Genomic DNA, 23,670 nt, shown 5'->3' with positions numbered 1-23,670 from the left:
CATTAGGGGCCTCTCTGGGCCCCCCTCCATCATGGGCCCCTAGAATCCGTCTCCTTTACCCCCCCCCCCCCCCCCCCTTTTTGGCGCCCCTGCTGATATGATCCAGTTTAAGAGGTTGTTCAAACTAATGGTGCTTACAAAGTACAAAGAAGAAGAATTATGAGAAATACTTTCAACCTTATTGAAAATAAGATATTCTTCATCTGAGTATGTTAATGACTGAATTAATTAATTACATATTACAAAACTGTTGTATATACCAATTCACATATGTTATTTTATTATATAAAAAGGTCAGTAAATGATTCTATATATTTGTAAACGCTCTGAAGTGGGAAAGGGGTAGGATTAAATAAGCTTTGCTTCTTCCTACTCCTTTTCGGACATGATGTAAAGTGAAATGATATGAAACTGTGTGATGTATTATGCTGTAAGTGTGTTCATGTTCGAAATAAACTAAAAGAAAGAAAGAAAAAGACTGCATTGATATATAATGCAGGAACCAGAATATTAATAACAGAATTAAACAACCCTTTTGGGTGAATGAGTGTGAATGAGTCAATAATGAATAAAGCAAAATATGTCCTGGGCCAAAAATCACTACATATTCTCTACTGCTCGCTAGTGTTACCATATCTGAGTTATTGTGCAGAAATATGGGGAAATAACTACAAATGTGCACTACATTCGCTAACCGTGTTACAAAAAAGATCAATTAGAATCATACATAATGTTGGATATAGAGAACACACAAACCCTTTATTTATTAAGTCAGAAATATTAAAGTTCGGTGATTTGGTAAAATTGCAAACAGCTAAAATGATGTACAAAGCAAACTATAACCTGCTACCAAAGAATGTACAACAAATCTTCTCAACTAAAGAGGAGAAATATAACCTAAGGGGAAAAAATAATTTAAAACCTTTATATGCACGTACAACACTTAGAACTTTTAGCATATCAGTATGTGGAATTAAATTATGGAATGGATTAAGTAAAGAAGTTAAAAATTGTACTGATATGATCCAGTTTAAGAGGTTGTTCAAAATAATAGTGCTTACAGAGTACAAAAAAGAAGAATTATGAGAAATACTTTCAACCTTATTGAAAATAAAATATTCTTCATCTCAGTATGTTAATAATGACTGAATTAATTAATTAATTACATATTACAAAACTGTTGTATACTAATTCATAGATGTTATTTTATTATATAAAAAGGTCAGTAAATGATTCTATATATTTGTAAACGCTTTGAAGTTAGAAAGGGGTAGGATTAAATAAGCTTTGCTTCTTCCTACTCCTTTTCGGACATGATGTAAAGTGAAATGATGCGAAACTGTGTGATGTATTATGCTGTAAGTGTGTTCATGTTCGAAATAAACTAAAGAAATAAAGAAAAAGACCGCATTGATATATATTGTAGGAACCAGAATATTAATAACAGAATTAAACAACCCTTTTGGGTGAATGAGTGTGAATGAGTCAGAATGGGGGGAAGGGAGAGTATTTGGGTTGTTGCACTGACTGTGAGTGTATCTTGAGTTTTTTATGTTAATTTGATAATTAATTTGATAATTAAAAAAACCTAAAAAATAAATAAAACAACACAAACATTCGTGAAAATATACACATACTGAAAATTTACCCTTGTAGTCACGCTGGTATTTATCCCACACGGTGTTGGTATCGAATAAATCGATAACTGTACCGATCATTCCCCCCGCCCCCTGGATACCATGGGCATGGAGCAGGTCGGTTGCTAACAGAAAGAAGCTTCAAAGGAGGGCTCTGTTTGCGCATGCGCGTTTAAACTACGTTGGGCGTAAATAGTTGTGTATTTGGCAATGCTGACAAAAACATGGGACAGATAACGCGATAGAAAGTAACGACGATATCGGTGAGTACAAAACTGCCAAGAGAGGCATTTCTGCACAGCGTGAACGCGCGGTGCTGCTGAACTTTTGAACCTTTTCTTCCAACTCTGCTTTAAAATTCATTCCAACGCGTGGAACTTTCTAGTACAGCGTGGAGGAGGACGCACAATGCGGTGTTGTTTTCCCACCCAAGAGAAAAAAAAGCGAGATTGGTGTTCAAGGAAGTGAATATTGACGTTTTTTTTTAATGCACCTAACTTATTTTCTCTTCTCGTTTGAGTCAACCACCTTTGACATTGATTTGTCTTTTACGAGAAACCTACTTTTGTTGGTCGTTATGTTTTTCTTCTAATTTTAGAGTAATCCCGAATCACACAACTATGCCCCGCCTCCTGGAGCTGCTCTGACGGGGAGGCAGAGCACCATCGAGCCTTCAGTCAGTCTGACAGCAAGCATAGAGGACATAACATCTCCAGAGGATAGACCATCGAAAGGAAGGCTCCATATTTCTTGCCAAAAGAACTGGACAGATGTTTTTTGTGAGTAAAGACACCTAAAGTGGATCCTTCCTTTAACCTGACCACTATGGGGCTCTTAAATAACCAACATTTAAATTCGGCATATACCTCGGATGTCTTTTTGGTTTGTACTCTTCACTGAATAGTGTCTTGTCTGGTTGCTAACCATGGTGGAACCGGTGGGGTTTATCGACGCTTGGAGAACCCAGTTCCCCGAATCGGATCCACCGTGCATGGAGCTCAACTCTTTAGGAGCGATCGAACAGGAGCTGGTCAAATGCAAGACGTCCATCAGACACTTGGAGAAGGAGGTAAACAAAGAGCGCTTTCGGATGATCTACCTGCAGACTCTCCTCGCCAAAGAGAAGAAGTCTTACGACGGGCAACGGTGGGGTTTTAAAAGGCCGGCGCAGACAAGTGACGGGGACGTTTGCGGCGGTCCGGATGGTCACAAAAAGGAAGCGGAGCAGACGCAGACAGGACCCGGCAAGACCGCAAAATGGACACCGCATCCAGAGGGAGAGGCCGAGGGTGCCAAATCGAAGGGTCGAGCGTCACCTTTTCGCCCGGAGTCAGACATTTCGGAATTCCCAGTCGGGCCGGGTTCTGTTGCAGCTCTGCGATCCAACTTTGAGCGCATCAGGAGAGCCAATTCTCACGCGTCCGGAGATGGCCGAGCGTTGTCGGTGATGGGAGAGCCGGAAAAACCCTTCTACGTTAACATGGAGTACCATTACGAGCGAGGACTGGTCAAAGTGAACGACAGGGAGGTCTCGGACAAGATCAGCACACTCGGTTGTCAGGCCATGCAGATGGAGCGTAAGAGGTCTCTTCATTCCATACCAGGGAACCTTTCGGCCACTACAGGGGACATAAGCAAGTGTTTCCAACGGGGCAGGTCCACGGAGGGGAACTACAGCTATAATGGGATATATGATGAACCTGAGGAACACTTCCTGAAAGACTGTGCTGTCCGTTCTACCGGAGGGACGTCTGAGCCACAGGCAGCTGAGTGCCCGCCGTATGCTAGTGTGTATGTTGGGGGTATGATGGCTGCTGAGCGGGAGACAAGAGTAATCCACATTAAAGACCACAGCATAGAGGAAGACACACACCTTACATGGCCAAGGCACTCCTGCTCCCCTGGCAGCTTTGACGATGTTGGAGAAGGATACACTCCAGACTGTAGCTCCAACGAGAACCTGACATCCAGCGAAGAGGACTTCTCCTCAGGCCAGTCCAGCCATGTCTCTCCCAGTCCCACTGCCTATCAGATGTTCAGGGAGAAAAGTCGCTCACCGTCCCAGCAGTCCTGCGACAGCAGCAGTCCGCCCACACCTCTCTCCCTAAAGCGTCTGAGGCAGCAGGTGGGTCTGACTGACGCGGCCATCAGAGTACATAAGACGGGCCAACCCTGGCCCAGTGATGGGGACTCCACCGTGTCCAGCAGAACCTCCCATGACAACAGTATTCAAGGAGATCTGGGTATGTCTGGAATGCACACACACACTCTTCACTTTCCAAACAACACATGTTTATACTCTACGGCAGGGGTCGGCAACCCAAAATGTTGAAAGAGCCATATTGGACCACAAATACAAAAAAGTAATCGGTCTGGAGCCGCAAAAAATTGAAAGACTTATATAAGTCTTATAATGATGGCAACACATGATGTAAGTGTCTATATTACAGTGACGTGCGGTGAGGTTGATGGCTGGTGAGGCACTGACTTCATCACAGTCAGATTTACAAACATATGAACCCTAAAGAGTATCTTATTCACCATTTGATTGGCAGCAGTTAACGGGTTATGTTTAAAAGCTCATACCAGCATTCTTCCCTGCTTGGCACTCAGCATCAACGGTTGGTATTGGGGGTTAAATCACCAAAAATGATTCCCAGGCGCGGCGCCACTGCTACCACTGCTCCCCTCACCTCCCAGGGGGTGATCAAGGGGATGGGTCAAATGCAGAGGACAAATTTCATTACACCTAGTGTGTGTGTGACAATCATTGGTACTTTAACTTAACTTTAACTTTACACATACAAACTGTAGCACACAAAAAAGCACATTTAATAAAAAAAAACGTTATTATGGTCTTACCTTTACTTAGAAATTAAGTCCATGCGCCGCAACTAAAGCCCTCACTTAAACTTTCCACGTGCAAGATTGAATCTATTTAAAAAAGTGTAACCGAGGGTTTATAAATGTCGCCTATACTGTATGAAACTACAAAATAACAAACATGGAGGCTCCAGTTTACACGAGGACCACTTTATTACCTTCTTTCAAAAACCTCCGCAACGTGACATCACTTCCGCTCTTAGCGCCTTCAAAATAAGAGCTCAAGGCATATACTGTATAACAGCGCATAACAGGAACTTAACATCACAAAGAGGAAAGCCCATGAAAATAGGTTACAAAAGTTATTTAATAAGAAGCCAAAAAGTGCAAAAACAATAATGTTCCTGTTGGAGGAGTTGTGAATTAGGTACACCTGCAGTCTGCAGGTGTATCTAATGTTGTGTCCCTGCAGTCATTCACAACTCCTCCAACACCAACATTATTGTTTTTGCACTTTTTGGCTTCTTATGAAATAATTTTTAAAAATAGATTCAATCTTGCACGTGGAAAGTTTAAGTGTGGGCTTTAGTTGATATAACAATTCTACGGCGGGGGTGCAGGAGGCGAGCCTCAGCCAGTGCGTCTTTTGCAGCCGTTTTATGATCGCTCAGCACAAGAAATACTTTACACACATACAGTTGTTGACAAAATACACTGTACATTATATACCTCAGCTAACTAAACTATGGAAATGTATAATATAGTTCATATAGCAATACAGTCTCACTGCACAGCAGGCCAGCAGTTAGCCGAGTCATTGCGCAATCCATATTGCGGTACTGAGTGACGTGCCTCAACTGGCTGCTGTTCACCGCACCGTCTCTTCTCAGTATTTGAACGGCAAATGTGAAAATTCAGCGATTTTGAATAAAAATAATCTAAAACTGGTGAAGTTAAATGGAAAATAACTTTATAGTATAATCACTGGATACATATAACAATTTAATTTTTAAATTTTTTTCTTTTTACATTTTTTTTCTTTCCATGACTGCACGTCACTGCTATATTAGCCTACTATCAAAATGACTTTAAAAGTCTGATATAAGTGTTATAATGATGGCAACACATGATGTAAGTAACTAATTAACTATATTAGCCTACTATCAAAATGACTATGCTGACGCAAATCTTCGTTGACAGAAATGTTGAAATGTAATATTTATTCTACACATTTTTACAACATTGGAAAACATTAGTAAAACTTCTCCCTCCACCCCAGATCACACCTCACTCCTACCCACTTCTCCAAAGTGGGCTGGCTCAGGGTGGAGGACAGAGTAAACAACTTGCACTGAGCCTTGTCTATAAAATCCGCTACACCTCCCTGATACCGAAGTACATGTCAAACTACTTCCTTAACGTAAATGACCGCCATAACCACAACACCAGGGGGAGCTCCACTAACCACGTTAAACCCAGATTCCGATCTAACAAAGGTCTTAACTCATTCTCTTTCTATGCCACATCAATGTGGAATGCACTCCCAACAGGTGTAAAAGAAAGGGCATCTCTATCCTCCTTCAAAACTGCACTAAAAGAACACCTCCAGGCAACTTCAACCCTAAACTAACACCCTCCCTTCCTCATCATACCTCCTCGGATTGTAAATAATCAAATGTAAACAATCAAATGTAGTCATTTTGTCTTGTAATTTCTGATCTCTCTCTCTGTGTCCAATACTTGCTGTACATATCCTACCAAGTCAGACCTACACTGTTCCAATGTCATTTTCTCTGATGATGCAATTGTTGATGACTGAAGTGTTGATTCCAACCTAACTTAACCCCCCCCTCCATATCCCACACCCCGGATTGTAAATAATGTAAATAATTCAATTTATATACTGTGGTGATTATCTTGTGTGATGACCGTATTATGAAAATAGTATATATCTGTATCATGAATCAATGGACCCCGACTTAAACAAGTTGAAAAACTTATTCGGGTGTTACCATTTAGTGGTCAATTGTACGGAATATGTACTTCACTGTGCAATCTACTAATAAAAGTTTCAGTCAATCAATCAATTCTCAGAGGGTGAGATAACTCCTGGAAATGACTTTCTTTGAATGGCCAAAGGTATCGATGTGTGTGTCCAATTTAAAGGAAACGACAGACTGTCTTCTTCTCAGGGATTTATTACAATCTTTGCAAGCTGGGTTACGTTTGCTGTGGTCTGGAACACATGGCACTCAAAAAACTATCAGAAATGTAGCCAATATTACATACAGATAATGTGTCATGAAGCAAATATAAATTAAATACACAAAGGACATAAGTAAAATAAATTAAATTAGCTCAAATATTCCTGATTAGCACTCCATAACAAGTCAATAACATCAACAAAGCTCAACTTTGTGCATTCACACACAGTATAAAACCTTTGGTGGACAAAATGAGACAAAGAGAGTGGCATAAAACACGTCTTTCTGTGGCAGCGTCGGAGAAAGTTATACATGTAAACAAGCTGTTCAGTCACAGTCCACACAACGGTGAGTTCAAGGGCAGCTGAAATTAGTAGGACAAAATGGCGCTCACCAAATACTCTCATTCGTGAAGCACAAACATATTAAACAGTGGGTTTTCTACCAATTAGGAAGGTCTGTGTCATGTTTGTCCTCCTACAGAAACCATATTCAAACAAAAAAAAAGTTTTTTCCCCATTTCCATACTTTTTTTTAAAAAGCTCCATGGAGCCACCAAGGCACCGCTAAAGAGCCGCATGTGGCTCTAGAGCCACAGGTTGCTGACCCCCGCTCTACGGCACACTAAAAAACAATTGTCACAAAATGACATAGTGTATACTAAAATAATATTGAGCCTTGTCTAGTGGGAAAGCATACTGTAAACAGGATTAACATGCCATAGTGACTACACTGTTGCATAGTGAATATTTTAGCCCTTTCAAAGCTATAATTGTTATATTCCTTTACTGTTACTCAAGAAACAAGAATCTTTAAAATATTTACTCTTATCCAGTAGCACAAATGAATAAATTTTCACACCAACAGTAAACCATCAAAGTCCCCTCTTTATGATGATATTAAGATCATCAATGTAGAAAAGTGTACATTACATACAGTGAACATTTTTAATTTCAAGGTTTCAGTTTCCAAACATGCATACAATACAATTACAATATAATGCATCAGTAGTAGGAATAAGCAGAGCATATTTAATCCGGCCCCTTTTTTTTTTTTTTTTTTAAATATCATAGCAGTTTTATCCTTTTTCTTTCTTCTCAGTTTGTAACAGAATAGTCAATAAATAAACATGCCACAAGTAAATAAACAAGTATTGAATACATAAAGAAATATTAGACATATAAACATATACACAATAATTAAAGTTCCCATAAATAAATAGTTAAGTAGTTTATGGTTCACTTAGGAGATGATTGAGATTATCTAATTTTTTTTAAAGGTTTATCAGAATTCTTTTTCTTTGTACTTTGTGAACATGTGTAGTTTGAACAGTCTCTTGAACTGAATCATTGATTGATTGATTGAAGCTTGTATTAGTAGATTGCACAGTACAGTACATATTCCGTACAATTGACCACTAAATGGTAACACCCGAATAAGTTTTTCAACTTGTTTAAGTCGGGGTCCACGTTAATCAATTCATGGTAATTAAATTCATATTGGTGCTTTATTTAATTTCCTTGCTTAATCCATTCCATAATTTAATTCCATTTACAGATATGCTAAAGGTCTTAAGTGTTGTACGTGCATACAAATGTTTTAAATTAGATTTTTCTCTAAGGTTATATTTCTCCCCTTTTGTTGAGAAGAATTGTTGTACATTCTTGGGTAGCAGGTTATGGTTTGCTTTGTACTTCATTTTAGATGTTTGCGAATGCACCAAGTCGTTTATTTGAATATTATTGATATCACTGTTGGCCCTGTGATGAGGTGACGACTTGTCCAGGGTGTACCCTGCCTTCTGCTCGAATGCAGCTGAGATAGGCTTCAGCACCCCCCGCGACCCGGAAAGGGACAAGCGGTAGAAAATGGATGGATGGATGATTCAATAGATTAAGTGTTTGTATGTTCTCTATAGCCAACATTATGTATTATTCTAATTTATCTTTTTTGTAACACAGTTAATGAATGAAGCACACGTTTGTAGTTGTTTCCCCATATTTCTGCACAATAACTCAGATATGTAACACTAGCGAGCAGTAGAGAATATGAAGTGATTTTTGGTCCAGAACATGTTTTGCTTTATTCATTATTGATGTGTTTGTTGCTACTTTATGTTGTATATTTTTAAAAGAGATTTCCAGATGTGTTTTCTTTTACCCTTTCAATGTCTACACCGTCTATTTGTATTTGACTTTCCCTTCTACTGTTACCAAATAACATTATTTTAGTTTTACTGAGGTTCAAAGATAGTCTGTTTTTGTCAAACCTTCTTTTTAATGTGTTAATTTTTTCTGTTATTATTTGTATTATCTTCTGTGTGTTCTCTCCTGAACAAAACACAGTTGTATCATCTGCAAATAATACTAACTTTAAGTCCTTTGTAACTTTGCAAATATCGTTTGTATAGAGATTGAACAATTTTGTTTCCAGTATTAATCCCTGAGGTACGCCACAAATTATTTTCATCTTTGTGGAAGTGTGTTCGCCTATCTTCACGTATTGCTCCCTGTTGGTTAAGTAGCTTCTTACCCAGTTTAAAACCAACACTCTGATTCCATACCTTTCTAATTTGTTTATTAAGATATTATGATATTTTGTTGAATCCATAAACACTATTGCATTGGTGATCTCTGCCGCTATTTCGATTAATGCCATTGATGTTGAAATGTTGGTTAAACGGCTTTTTCACAGACATTTAACAAAATTAACTTTGAATCAATTATTTCATTTATTTATATTTCTAAATGAGATGGGAAAATGTCTCAGAATGTTCTGAGCATCTGTTTAGATACCATTTAATGATCCTGCCCGGAGGAGTGTCATAATTTAGGTCTGTGTGAACTTCCCAGAGCTGAAGTCATGTTGTTGTTCTTCAGACCACAAACTCATTTAGACATCCACTGGCCACAAGCCAAGTTGTGCACTCCAAGCAGCGCCTCTGCAGCTTCAAGATGCTATTATAATCAACAACAAATTCCCCACAATTGTTAGAATGATTTACTATAATTCCTATCCATTAATATGTTACATCTTGTTATTATGTTTGTAAGTGGATAAGAATGCCCACTAGTAAATTAATTCTGTACAAATGAAGTGCTCAATTTGCATCAACGTCACTTTTTGTCCCAAAATGTTGTCATTGATTATGCATATTGTATTGGTTATCGTACGGCCAAACTTTGCACATAACAATCTAAACTGTTTGAACACATATCATTTCGCAGATTCGAGTGCCCACATGCAGAATCCCACGCATTAATAACGCAATCTCTGTGCTTTTATTTTTTATTGAGTATGACTTCAAAATAAGCCACCATGAGGCCAAACATTTTTGCAAGTGCAAGTACTTTTATAAAGAAGGTGAGAAACACTATTGAATTACTATTATGTTGGATCCACTATGGACTGGACTCTCACAATACTATGTCAGACCCACTCGACATCCATTGCATTCGGTCTCCCACTGGGGTGAGTTATTCCTTGCCCTTATGTGGGCTTTGTACCGAGGATGTCGTTGTGGCTTGTGCAGCCCTTTGAGACACTTGTGATTTAGGGCTATATAAATAAACATTGATTGATTGATTGATTGATTAAGAAAGAACTGAACAACTCTTTACCTTTGTCTTTGTCTTTACCAACAAGAGTCATCAGAAAAGGAAAAAGTGATGTTAAATGTTCATTATCCATTTCATTCATCATTTATATGTATTTCTCTTTATTTTCAGCATAAAACTCTAAATATTCTCTGTAAAATGTTAAAGTTAAAGTACCAATGATTGTCACACACACTCTAGGTGTGGTGGAATTTGTAATCTGCATTTGACCCATCCCCTTGATCACGTCCTGGGAGTTGAGGGGACCAGTGGGCAGCAGCGAGCGGTGGCCGCGCCCGGGAATCATTTTGGTGAGTTAACCCCCAATTCCAACCCTTGATGCTGAGGGCCGAGCAGGGAGTTAATGGGTCACATTTTTATAGTCTTTGGTATGACTCGGCCGGGGTTTGAACTCACAACCTACCGAGCTCAGGGCGGACACTCTAACCCAGACCTGGGCAAATTAAGGCCCGGGGGCCAAATGCGGCCTGTTGAGCTTTTCTATCTGGCCCGCCGGACATTCCCAAATAATTTTTTTAGATCTTTAAAGGGGAACATTATCACCAGACCTATGTAAGCGTCAATATATACCTTGATGTTGCAGAAAAAAGACCATATATTTTTTTAACCGATTTCCGAACTCTAAATGGGTGAATTTTGGCGAATTAAACGCCTTTCTAATATTCGCTCTCGGAGCGATGACGTCACAACGTGGTGTCACATCGGGAAGCAATCCGCCATTTTCTCAAACACCGAGTCAAATCAGCTCTGTTATTTTCCGTTTTTTTCGACTGTTTTCCGTACCTTGGAGACATCATGCCTCGTCGGTGTGTTGTCGGAGGGTGTAACAACACGAACAGGGACGGATTCAAGTTGCACCAGTGGCCCAAAGATGCGAAAGTGGCAAGAAATTGGACGTTTGTTCCGCACACTTTACCGACGAAAGCTATGCTACGACAGAGATGGCAAGAATGTGTGCATATCCTGCGACACTCAAAGCAGATGCATTTCCAACGATAAAGTCAAAGAAATCTGCCGCCAGACCCCTATTGAATCTGCTGGAGTGTGTGAGCAATTCAGGGACAAAGGACCTCGGTAGCACGACAAGCAATGGCGGCAGTTTGTTCCCGCAGACGAGCGAGCTAAACCCCCTATCAACCCTAGCTTCCCTGGCCTGCTGACATCAACTCCAAAACTTTCAGGAAAAGAGTGCGGATGAGGGTATGTCTACAGAATATATTAATTGATGAAAATTGGGCTGTCTGCACTCTCAAAGTGCATGTTGTTGCCAAATGTATTTCATATGCTGTAAACCTAGTTCATAGTTGTTAGTTTCCTTTAATGTCAAACAAACACATACCAATCGTTGGTTAGAAGGCGATCGCCGAATTCGTCCTCGCTTTCTCCCGCGTCGCTGGCTGTCGTGTCGTTTTCGTCGGTTTCGCTTGCATACGGTTCAAACCGATATGGCTCAATAGCTTCAGTTTCTTCTTCAATTTCGTTTTCGCTACCTGCCTCCACGCTACAACCATCCATTTCAATACATTCGTAATCTGTTGAATTGCTTAAGCCGCTGAAATCCGAGTCTGAATCCGAGCTAATGTCGCTATAGCTTGCAGTTCTTTCCGCCATGTTTGTTTGTGTTGGCTTCACTATGTGACGTCACAGGAAAATGGACGGGTGTTTATAACGATGGTTAAAATCAGGCACTTTGAAGCTTTTTTTAGGGATATTGCGTGATGGGTAAAATTTTGAAAAAAAATTCGAAAAATATAATAAGCCACTGGGAACTGATTTTTAATGGTTTTAACAATTCTGAAATTGTGATAATGTTCCCCTTTAAGATGGAAAGTGTAGCTGCCATTATGATGTGCAGTTTCTAATGACCGTAAGTCCTCAACTATACAAAGTATTTCAATGGTTGGAATCTGCGCTTATGGATAATATACCAGTTACTATGGTAATCTAATTAGTTACTATGGTAATCTAATTAGTTACTATGGTCATCTAATTAGTCACTACGGTAATCTACGTCACAGCAGCTCAGACGAGGCACCAAGCAGTGTGGGCGGGAAGCGTTTCCACAGACGCAGAAGGAGATTTTCACAACAAAGTTCTAAAGCTTAGTGATGTATAGAATAGAATATAAAGTACTTTATTGATCCTTGGGGGAAATTCAGCAAATATCAGATGTATCAGATTGTAGGTGGGTTTATTTTGTACCCTTTGCGTTCATATTTCACTGTTTGTTGTATTTTTGTTGCGTTTGACTTGATTGTAAAATATGTCGATCGAAAGGGGCTGCGACGTTCATATTTTGTCAATATTCAGTGTTTTATCGTTCATAGAAAAATGTAAAATTCCATTACGTTTTTTAAGGCGGTTTATGTCATAACGTTTTTAAGCATTCAATCCGACATTATTGTGAGGTTTTGTATTAGTGTTCCTAAAAATAGATATACCGGCCCCCAGACACATTTTTTTCTCTAAATGTGGCCCCCCGAGTCAAAATAATTGCCCAGGCCTGCTCTAACCACTAGGCCACTGAGTAGGTTATGTGTTTTGTACTGTTAATGTTGGGTGTCTGGAAGGGATTCATTGGATTTACATTATTTATTTCGTACGATTCAGTCCTAGTTAGGGATGTCCCGATCCGATATTTGGTCGGATCGGCTGCCAATATTTGCCAAAAATTGCGTATCGGCAAGGCATGGGAAAATGCCGATCCAGATCCAGTTTAAAAAAAACTCCGGTCCGTGTTTTCCAACGCACCGATTTAAATAATACATTCCACTTTTCTGCTGCGCCTTAATTTCCGTTCCGCATTTTCCAGCACACCTTCAACACATCCACAGGTCTGTGAATTCTCACGCAGTTGCTTTTAGCTGCTGGCATTACACGACAGGCTCTTCTCACTCTTTCCTGTGTCTCCCTCTCACAGACAGCAAGCGCACCTTCTTACACACGTCACATACTCTCACGACATACGTCACATACGTATACGTCCTCCCCGAGCAGAGAGGTAGCAGCATGGCTAACGTTAGCTGTGATGCTAGCGCAGCCGTGCGAGCAACGCTCACTCTAAGGTGTGCGCCTGTGCAATTGATCACTGTTTAAGCGTCCTCTGCGCATAGCAAATCTATGCCACGCACAAAATCAAATAAAAAAATAAGCGCATAACAATTTTCGACACACGGACACGACAGAGAAAACAGTTTTCGTCATCATTGTTCAATTATTGTGACGTCTGTCGAGACGCTCATCTCCATTCGGTGCCACACGCCCACACCATCAACATGCCGAGGCAAAAATTTCCACATCAACACCGTATGAAAAAATTAGTGATTTTTTTAGTTGTGATTTCCTTCTCTGCATGAAAGTTTAAAAGTAGCATATATTAATGCAGTATGAAGAAGAATGTTTTAATGTAGACATGCAAGCCTTGAAAGAAAATTTTGAAAATCAAGACTACATTTCTTGCAAATGGGTGCATTTCTACCCTATATTTTAACTTTGGATTTATTCTCATATCAAACTCTTTTGGCTGTCTTTTTGACACTTACATCCGGCGCCCCCCTCCACACCCTGGATTATAAATAATGTAAATAATTCAATGTGATTATCTTGTGTGATGACTGTATTATGATGATAGTATATATCTGATAGTATATATCTGTATCATGAATCAATTTAAGTGGACCCCGACTTAAACAAGTTGAAAAACTTATTGTGGTGTTACCATTTAGTGGTCAATTATACGGAATATGTACTTCACTGTGCAACCTACTGATAAAAGTCTCAATCAATCAATCAAAACACATAGAATCATCATACTGCTGTGATTATATGCATCAAGTGTTCATTCAAGGCTAAGGCAAAATATCGAGATATATATTGTGTATCGCAATATGGCCTTAAAATATCGCAATATTAAAAAAAGGCCATATCGCCCAGCCCTAGTTCAATGATGCCATTTCTGTTTGTCATGTGTAATTTTGTCTATTTTGTGTTTATCCTTGAATAAACAGGTCAGTTTCTTGTTACCAACCATTGTGTATTATTCAAACTCACCTAATTCAGCTGGCTAGTTGTTATCAAGAGTACTAAAACCCTTTTCAACATGATTCTGACAACTAAGTAGGCTAAATAACTTTAAACTTTAATACATGCTCGGATAGGCCAGTATCGGTCAGTATCGGTATCGGTCAGTATCGGTATCGGATCGGAAATGCAAAAACAATATCGGTATTGGATCGGAAGTGCAAAAACCTGGATCGGGACATCCCTAGTCCTAGTCTGACCTTTTGGAACGGATTACCAACAAAAACCGAGGTACTACTGTACTACTATAATTCCTGCCCTGCATATTGGGGTTAAGGGATGCGGTAACTAACCTTTGTGTTAATAAATTAGTCAATGTAAAAGATAAAGTACTAAATAACGAACAGTAAGCTTTTCTTTTTGTGTTGAACAGTCACCTGCAATCTCTTAAATAAAATACTAACCCACCACACTAAATCCACCATTAAATGTTTTCAGGCACCAGGATTATTATGCAGTTTATTTTTACCACATGGAGCTGTTCGCCTGTGGTGGTGCGAACTACAAGCTTAATGAGATGACTGATGTGGCCTACAAAAACTAGGCCAGGTTTGGTGAAATGCATTTTTTTCAACAATAATGAACGCTAATGCCTGTTTTCCTCATAACCTGGTAATGAATGTTAATACTTTACAGCTTTAATCAGCTTTCGACTGAACTTGTACAACCAGTGTATTGATCGACATGATGTATTGATCATTGGCATACATCGGTCGATTTTTTTTTTTACACTTTGTCAGCTGGCCTCCGCTCTCTTTTTTCCCCTTCTGCTTGCAACCCCCTGATTGTTGTAATGCTCGCACAGAAAGGCTACCTGCCCCCTGGGCTTACCAGTCACTCGGCCTTGTCCACCCTGAGTGCTTTCGTGTCAGCACACATCAATGTTGTTGTCCTTGGTGCCGAGTAATTAACTTAAAGGGGTTTGTCTAGCGTGATAAATTCAGAGAGTTTCCTTTGTCATGGAAGGTGGGTAGGGAAAAGCCCTGACAAGTCACTCAAAAACAAGGATTGAGTGGCTTAAAACGTGTCACATGGCTTCCAATGGAAATGCTTGTTATCTGTGCTCCCTGCTGTCATGCACGGACACAATAGGAGAATCTGTAATTGCGGGTTTTGACTTGGTAACAATATAGCAGTGTTAGGTGAGGGAAAGTGGCTTGTCCAATTTGAGAATGAGACACATGAGAACTTTTATTGTTATTTGTATTTCCATGCATTTTAGGGTCGAAGCCACATATTCTGCAACGAGTGAGCGGGATGCAGGAAATTGTTGGCTTCTGCCACCCAAAATCATCCAGTGTTGGTTGGATTAGACAGATGCACAGAACGCCTTGTTATATAAGGTGATCCACGCTAAAGCTCTTTGACACAAAGCATGTGACAAACAAGCAGAGAGGCCGATATTTAATCAGCATGAAGTGTAAGCCAGCACGCCCGTGGGATGACTGCAACGTACAAATCCATTCGATCTGGTTCTGTGTTCCCCCTCTTTCCACTTTGTTCTGCAAGCAGGACTTTGGTCAGTTTTTTTTCAATCAAAGCTATGTATTCCTTTGATCGTCGAGTATATTACACACATTTTATACACGCAACTCAATCAAGTACTGGGGAACTTGCTGAAGTCGGTCACGCTTATGGCAATATGACAATTATTGAAAAGTGCCCGCTTTAGTCAAAATCGACCTACATGGTTGACTAGTTTTATCGAATAATTGGTCTGTTTATGTTGACATGTGTTGTCGCATTGTCAACGTCCTCATTATCGCCAAGCAATGTGAAACAACAACAGCAGCATAACTATTGCCTGGTTACACAACATTAAAATGGCTTAATTGGCTCAAAATAAGCATCCTACAACCCATGGAAACACCTTAATGTAATCTAATTTGAAAAGTCGGACTAACTCACTTCGATTATGCGATTAAAAACCAGATCTCTCGAGTGGTTGTGTGCTGCCATAGGGGACCCTTCGAATGTCAGGATCGACCCCAACGCAGAGAAGAAATAATAACTAGAGATGTCCGTTAATGGCCTTTTTGCCGATATTGTCCAACTCTTAATTACCGATTCCGATATCAACCGATACTGATATATACAGTTGTGGAATTAACACATTATTATGCCTAATTTTGTGGTGATGCCCCGCTGGATGCATTAAACAATGTAACAAGGTTTTCCAAAATAAATCAACTCAAGTTATGGAAAAAAGTGCCAACATGGTACTGCCATTATTATTATTGAAGTCACAAAGTGCATTATTTGTTTTAACATGCCTCAAAACAGCAGCTTGGAATTTGGGACATGCTCTCCCTGAGAGAGTATGAGGAGATTGAGGTGGGCGGGGTTGAGGTGGGGGGCCTTAGTGCTGCAAGGGGTTCTGGGTATTTGTTCTGTAGTGTTTATGTTGTGTTACAGTGCGGATGTTCTCCCAAAATGTGTTTGTCATTTTTGTTTGTGTGTGGCGCATATTTGTAACAGTGTTAAAGTTGTTTATACGGCCACCCTCAATGTGACCTGTATGGCTGTTGATCAAGTGTGCCTTGCATTCACTTGTGTGTGTGAAAAGCCGTAGATACTATGTGATTGGGCCCGCACGCAAAGGCATTGCCTTTAAGGTTTATTGGCCATGGTGTTGATGGTATCGAGAAAGACATGAACATCAAGTTAAAAAAAAAAAAGGAGACTGCTATCATCCGCCGACCGCCGTGCTGCTGAATAGGAAAAAGCAGCGAAATGACACATTGTGGAAATGAGGTTCTCTGTGCATCGAGATGTTTTCTGTGCACCGGCTAAACACAACATTGACACCAAGTGGAATTAAAATATATTCCACAGCCCCAAACATTTATTTACTTATTTTCTTATTGATTGTTATTTTGTTTGTTTAGTCTTATTTTTTGAAAAAAAATTTAATTACCGTATTTTTCGGACTATATGTCGCTCCGGAGTATAAGTCGCACCGGCCGAAAATGCATAATAAAGAAGGGAAAAAACATATATAAGTCGCACTGGAGTATAAGTCGCATTCTTTGGGGAAATGTATTTGATAAAACCCAACACCAAGAATAGACATTTGAAAGGCAATTTAAAATAAATAAAGAATAGTGAACAACAGGCTGAATAAGTGTACGTTATATGAGGCATAAATAACCAACTGAGAATGTGCCTGGTATGTTAACGCAACATATTATGGTAAGAGTCATTCAAATAACTATAACATATAGAACATGCTATACGTTTACCAAACAATCTGTCACTCCTAATCGCTAAATCCCATGAAATCTTATACGTCTAGTCTCTTACGTGAATGAGCTAAATAATATTATTTGTTATTTTACGGTAATGTGTTAATAATTTCGCACATAAGTCGCTCCTGAGTATAAGTCGCACCCCTGGCCAAACTATGAAAAAAACTGCGACTTATAGTCCGAAAAATATGGTAAAGACATTTGAGAAGATTGGAATTTTTTCAACAAAGCTTTGCTTGTGGAATAACTGATGCGGCCCAGCCTCACTCAGATTCGGCCTTCAGCGGCCCCCAGGTAAATTGAGTTGGAGACCCATGCATTAGAGAGCGTGCATGGACACTGGGACCCCACATGTCGGTGTGAAAATATATCAAACCAAACTATTTGAAAAATAGGAAAAATGTTTCCATTGAAACATACGTAGTCAGTGACGTCCTGTTCAGTGCAAAGTAAGCTTTAGAAAACTAACAGAATTACCATAGCAGCTCTGTTGGATTAGAGCATAAGATCGAAATGTGTCAACAGTTCTCCGTAGTTTAAAAAATCCTATGCTTATTGCCCTTTCTCATCATGTCTGGCCAAAGTCACAAGTAAATGCGCAAACAATAGTTAGATTCGGTTTCAGTTGCGGGTTCTATCCCCAGTCACCCTGTGACCATTTTAAAGTATCCTTTGAGCAAGACACTGAAACTTCAGTTGCTCCTGATGCTACTTCATGAGTGGGTGAATCTGGTAATAGTCTCAAATAGGGATGTCCCGATCCAGGTTTTTGCACTTCCGATCCGATACCGATATTGTTTTTGCATTTCCGATCCGATACCGATACTGACCGATACCGATACTGGCCTATCCGAGCATGTTTTAAAGTTTAAAGTTATTTAGCCTACTTAGTTGTCAGAATCATGTTGAAAAGGGTTTTAGTACTCTTGATAACAACTAGCCAGCTGAATTAGGGGAGTTTGAATAATACACAATGGTTGGTAACAAATAACTGACCTGTTTATTCAAGGATAAACACAAAATAGACAAAATTATACATGACAAACAGAAATGGCATCATTGAACTAGGGCTGGGCGATATGGCCTTTTTTTAATATTGTGATATTTTAAGGCCATATTGCGATACACGATATATATCTCGATATTTTGCCTTAGTCTTGAATGAACACTTGATGCATATAATCACAGCAGTATGATGATTCTATGTGTTTTGATTGATTGATTGAGACTTTTATTAGTAGGTTGCACAGTGAAGTACATATTCCGTACAATTGACCACTAAATGGTAACACCCAATAAGTTTTTCAACTTGTTTAAGTCGGGGTTCACTTAAATTGATTCATGATACAGATATATACTATCAGATATATACTATCATCATAATACAGTCATCACACAAGATAATCACATTGAATTATTTACATTATTTATAATCCAGGGTGTGGAGGGGGGTGCCGGATGTAAGTGTCAAAAAGACAGCCAAAAGAGTTTGATATGAGAATAAATCTAAAGTTAAAATATAGGGTAGAAATGCACCCATTTGCAGGAAATGTAGTCTTGATTTTCAAAATTTTCTTTCAAGGCTTGCATGTCTACATTAAAACATTCTTCTTCATACTGCATTAATATATGCTACTTTTAAACTTTCATGCAGAGAAAGAAATCACAACTAAAAAAATCACTATTTTTTTCATACGGTGTTGATGTGGAAATGTTTGCCTGCCTCTCTGCATTTTGATGGTGTGGACGTGTGGCACCGAATGGAGATAAGCGTCTCGACAGACATTACAATATTTGAACAATGATGACGAAAACTGTTTTCTCTGTCGTGTCCGTTTGTCGAAAATTGTTATGCGCTTATTTTTTTTATTTGATTTTGCGCGTGGCATAGATTTGCCGTGCGCAGAAGACGCTTGGGCAGTGCGCAATTGCTGCAGGCGCGCACCTTGGAGGGAAGGTCGGTCACACGGCTGCGCTAGCAACACAGCTAACGTTAGCCATGCTGCTACCTCTCTGCTCGGGGAGGATGTATACGTATGTGACGTATGACGTGAGAGTATGTGACGTGTGTAAGAAGGTGCACTTGCTGTCTGTGAGAGGGAGACACAGGAAAGAGTGAGAAGAGCCTGTCGTGTAATGCCAGCAGCTAAAAGCAACTGCGTGAGAATTCACAGACCTGTGATGTGTTGAAGGTGCGTTGGAAAACACGGACCGGAGTTTTTTTTAAATCTGGATCTGGATCGGCATTTTCCCATGCCTTGCCGATACGCAATTTTTGGCAAATATCGGCAGCCGATCCGATCCAAATATCGGATCGGGACATCCCTAGTCTCAAAGCGCTTTGAGGTACTTTAAAATGTAGAAAAGCCCTATACAAGTATAATCCATTTATCCATTTATGCCGAAAACCACCTTTGTCGACAAAGCTTATGTTGACAACAGTTTTTAGGAAGTTGACCTCAACCTGGTCTGTATTTTGCTTTAAATTAATGACATTGGTTTACCCATAATGCACCAGGTGTTTGTGCCACAGCACCTGGAAAATAATACGGTAGTCTTTCACAGTCATGCCCTCAGTTGCGGATCATTTTTTCCAAATTCATCTGCAAGTCAGGGCAAACCTGATTACATCATTAAGACATCACCCATGTTGTTTTAAATACTGCTCGAGGCCTACTTGCCTTTGCCAAGAGCCTACACAACCTCCATAGCACAGAGTGAAATGTAGTTGAGAGTGTCTGTGGACCTTTGAGGGTTTAATTTGAAATTATTGTAAATTATGTTGATTTATTTTTATTTTGTGTTAAAAAACAATGTTGTCCAGGACACATATCAAACCGAGCTTTAATGCTGATCCAACATATTTGCACAGGTAACCCATGTGACTAGCAACTTGACAATAATGTGTAAAATCTGTGGCAGTCTGTTGCTAATGTGCATCGCCTTGTTTGACATCTATTGCTGAAAATGTCCACGTTGTTCAGTGTGTACGTCTATTGTCCAGAGGAGGCTTAGACCTGACATAAAGGCACAGCTGTTTCATGAGAGCCTTGTGTAATGAATTACCAGAAGTCTAGATTTACTTAGTGATGTTGTAATAACATTTCTGCGTACAATGCTGGATTAGAGCAGGTTGAGGCAAGTTTCCAATCAGCTGGCCTTTGATGTGGTTTAGGAGCAGTTGGAAAATGTTGTTCTCACATTTTATCACAAGCCATTGTAGCATGTGCTAAAAAAGCTGATGGACTATGCAAAATATTACCGCTACCTTTATTTCAATTTAGCTGAAAATTAAACAATTAAGCAAAGCCTCATAAAGTACACCACGTGATGTATGGCTAGAGTTTGCCTACTTGAGGCTTTCTGGACTTCTGTATTTTCTGCACCGTGCCACAGTTTTACTAAGTCATGATGTATCGCTAATCAGCTGCATCTGGGACAATTGTCAAAATAGGTTGGGGGTGTCAGGCTTGTCCCTGACAGTTTGACTGTGTTTTAGTTTTTCCTCTGCGTTTGTCTTAGTTTTCTGTCAGCGCTTTCTATTTTGTCTTCTATTCCTGATTGTCTCCCTGAGTGCTGCTTCCCCTCAGCTGTGGCTGATTGGCACCCGGCCACACCTGGTGTCAATCAGCCAGCTGCTATTTAAACCTGCCTTCCCCTCCAGTCAGTGCTGGATTATTGTCATTGTCATTGTCATTACTACCTGTCTTAACACTTGTCGTTGTAGCTCTGTCTACTTTTGTTTCACTCTGCTCATGTCCTAGTTCCTTCGTGTCACAGTAAGTGTTTTTGTTTCTTGTCCAAAGTTAGCCTCTGTGCTATTTTAGTTCATAACCAAGTTTGTTCTCCGCCTTGTGCGCGCCTTTTGTTGTTACCCTTTCGTTTGTTGTTTTGCCTTAGTGTTTAATTAAATCATGTTTTCTCGTACAATGCCTTTCGCCTTCTCTGCATCTTGGGGTTTGTGTCCTACAAACTATGTCATAGTTGCATCTTGGGGTTCGTGTCCTACAAACTATGTCATAGTTTGTAGGACACAAACCCCAAGATGCAGAGAAGGCGAAAGGCATTGTACGAGAAAACATGATTTAATTAAACACTAAGGCAGAACAACAAACGAAAGGGTAACAACAAAAGGCGCGCACAAGGCGGAGAACAAACTTGGTTATGAACTAAAATAGCACAGAGGCTAACTTTGGACAAGAAACAAAAACACTTACTGTGACACGAAGGAACTAGGACATGAGCAGAGTGAAACAAAAGTAGACAGAGCTACACGACAAGTGTTAAGACAGGTAGTAATGACAATGACAATGACAATAATCCAGCACTGACTGGAGGGGAAGGCAGGTTTAAATAGCAGCTGGCTGATTGACACCAGGTGTGGCCAGGTGCCAATCAGCCACAGCTGAGGGGAAGCAGCACTCAGGGAGACAATCAGGAATAGAAGACAAAATAGAAAGCGCTGACAGAAAACTAAGACAAACGCAGAGGAAAAACTAAAACACAGTCAAACTGTCAGGGACAAGCCTGACAGGGGGCAAAGCTCTCTGATGGTTCTATTTTGCCAATGCTTATACGTCTCTGGCAAAAGCTTTATGTTTAACATTTTGGAGAAGGGTTTTAGGAATGAAGTTTTATGGTAGGTTGTGTTGTTTCTCAGTCCTACAAATACTGAGAGACAAACTTTCACACAAATGCTATTGTGGAAGAGAAACCATCTTTTATTGATATTGTTGCAGAAGCAATGAAACGCAGCTTAGTTTTTGTTTAGTTTGTGCGTCAATAATTCTCCTATTACAGTGAAGGAGTTAGTACAGACACTAATCTTATTGCATTATCCAACTTCCTATTATCCAATAACTTTGAATGGATAGCACATGTGCAGAGCAAGAAACCATACATTTGTTGTATTCAGATAAAAATACTGCCAGAGAAATTTATTTTCTCTTGTCACCATTTGAGTTCCAATGAAACCTCTGTCGCATTATGCAAACGTAGTCCTGTCTAATTTTGAACATGAACAAAAAAGTAGCCTGCTACCAAACATCGATCAACCAAAGTGTATTTATACAGCCCTTAATCACAAGTGTCTCAAAGGGCTGCACAAGCCACAACGACATCCTCGGCTCAGATCCCACATCAGGGCAAGAAATAACTTAACCCAATGGGATACAATGAGAAACCTTGGAGGTTCCCCCAGACAAAAACAAATATCCTCCAAGAACCATAGATCTCTGCAGTGGAAATGTGCTTATGGTCTATTTTTTTGGTCAAAGGGGCACACATTTCCAGAAAAAATAGCCCTCAAAGAAGGCAAGTAATCTTTGGATGGCTGTGACACCAAAAGGTAATGAAGTCTTTGTGCATGTCTTGGCCTCTGGACTGAGTGACTTTCTGCCTTAGCAGCATTTCGACCCTGTCCTGAATTCCAGTCTGCTGCATAGTCCGTAATATTGAGATCACTTAAGGTGTCTCAGACAGTACTGTCGTTGTACCAGGACACCGGCACCTTAAGTGTAGTGGTCATGAAAGCTAAAAAATAAAGCCTCTCCCTTTCCTAGAGTAAACATTGCCCCACCAGAGGAAGTGCGTGTCGCCTTTTGCGGTCTAACAACTAAGCTACACCTGTTCCTCTATGCAGTGTGTACAGTGCACAGTGGTCAGAAGCTGGCAGGCCATCACAACAGCAGGCTAGGCATTGGCAGCTGCTCTCACAGTAGAATCCATGAATTGGCTCTTTGTGTGACGCCTTATCTGGAAGCAGAACCACAATCTTAGCAAGGCTGTGCTCACGAGGTGATCTAGTTACCGGTAGTTTATTTACACACTGTCGTCGTAGATTGCCCAAAAAAACAACCAAAAAATACAATCTTTAGGGTGTTTGTGAGACTGCATGCCTCCCATGGCCCACTGATCTCCCCTCGTGCTTAACCTAATGGCATTGGTCCTGCAGTCTGGGCTTCCCACCCTGGTCCTACTCAAAGGGCCCTCTGTGCTCCTGGCGAGCACGCAAGTGTTAATGGAATGTCTTAGTTGCTTACAGGGTGTGGGGGGAAATGGC

General features: G+C 40.0%; 1 protein-coding gene across 1 annotated transcript in view; it reads left to right on the top strand.

Annotated features, from left to right (window-relative positions):
- Window positions 1–2,350: 2,350 nt before the first annotated feature.
- Window positions 2,351–23,670, top strand: part of LOC133623052 (breakpoint cluster region protein-like) — a 107,450-nt gene continuing 86,130 nt past the window's right edge. The window contains exon 1 of the mRNA XM_061985979.2: window positions 2,351–3,880. Coding sequence (XP_061841963.1) covers window positions 2,563–3,880 — 1,318 coding nt within the window. The 5' untranslated portion in view covers window positions 2,351–2,562. The remainder of the gene's footprint in view (window positions 3,881–23,670) is intronic.

This window comes from Nerophis lumbriciformis, linkage group LG12 (genome assembly GCF_033978685.3).
Source record: "Nerophis lumbriciformis linkage group LG12, RoL_Nlum_v2.1, whole genome shotgun sequence".
NCBI classification, from domain to species: domain Eukaryota; kingdom Metazoa; phylum Chordata; class Actinopteri; order Syngnathiformes; family Syngnathidae; genus Nerophis; species Nerophis lumbriciformis.
This window is presented reverse-complemented; position numbering and strand designations above follow the sequence as displayed.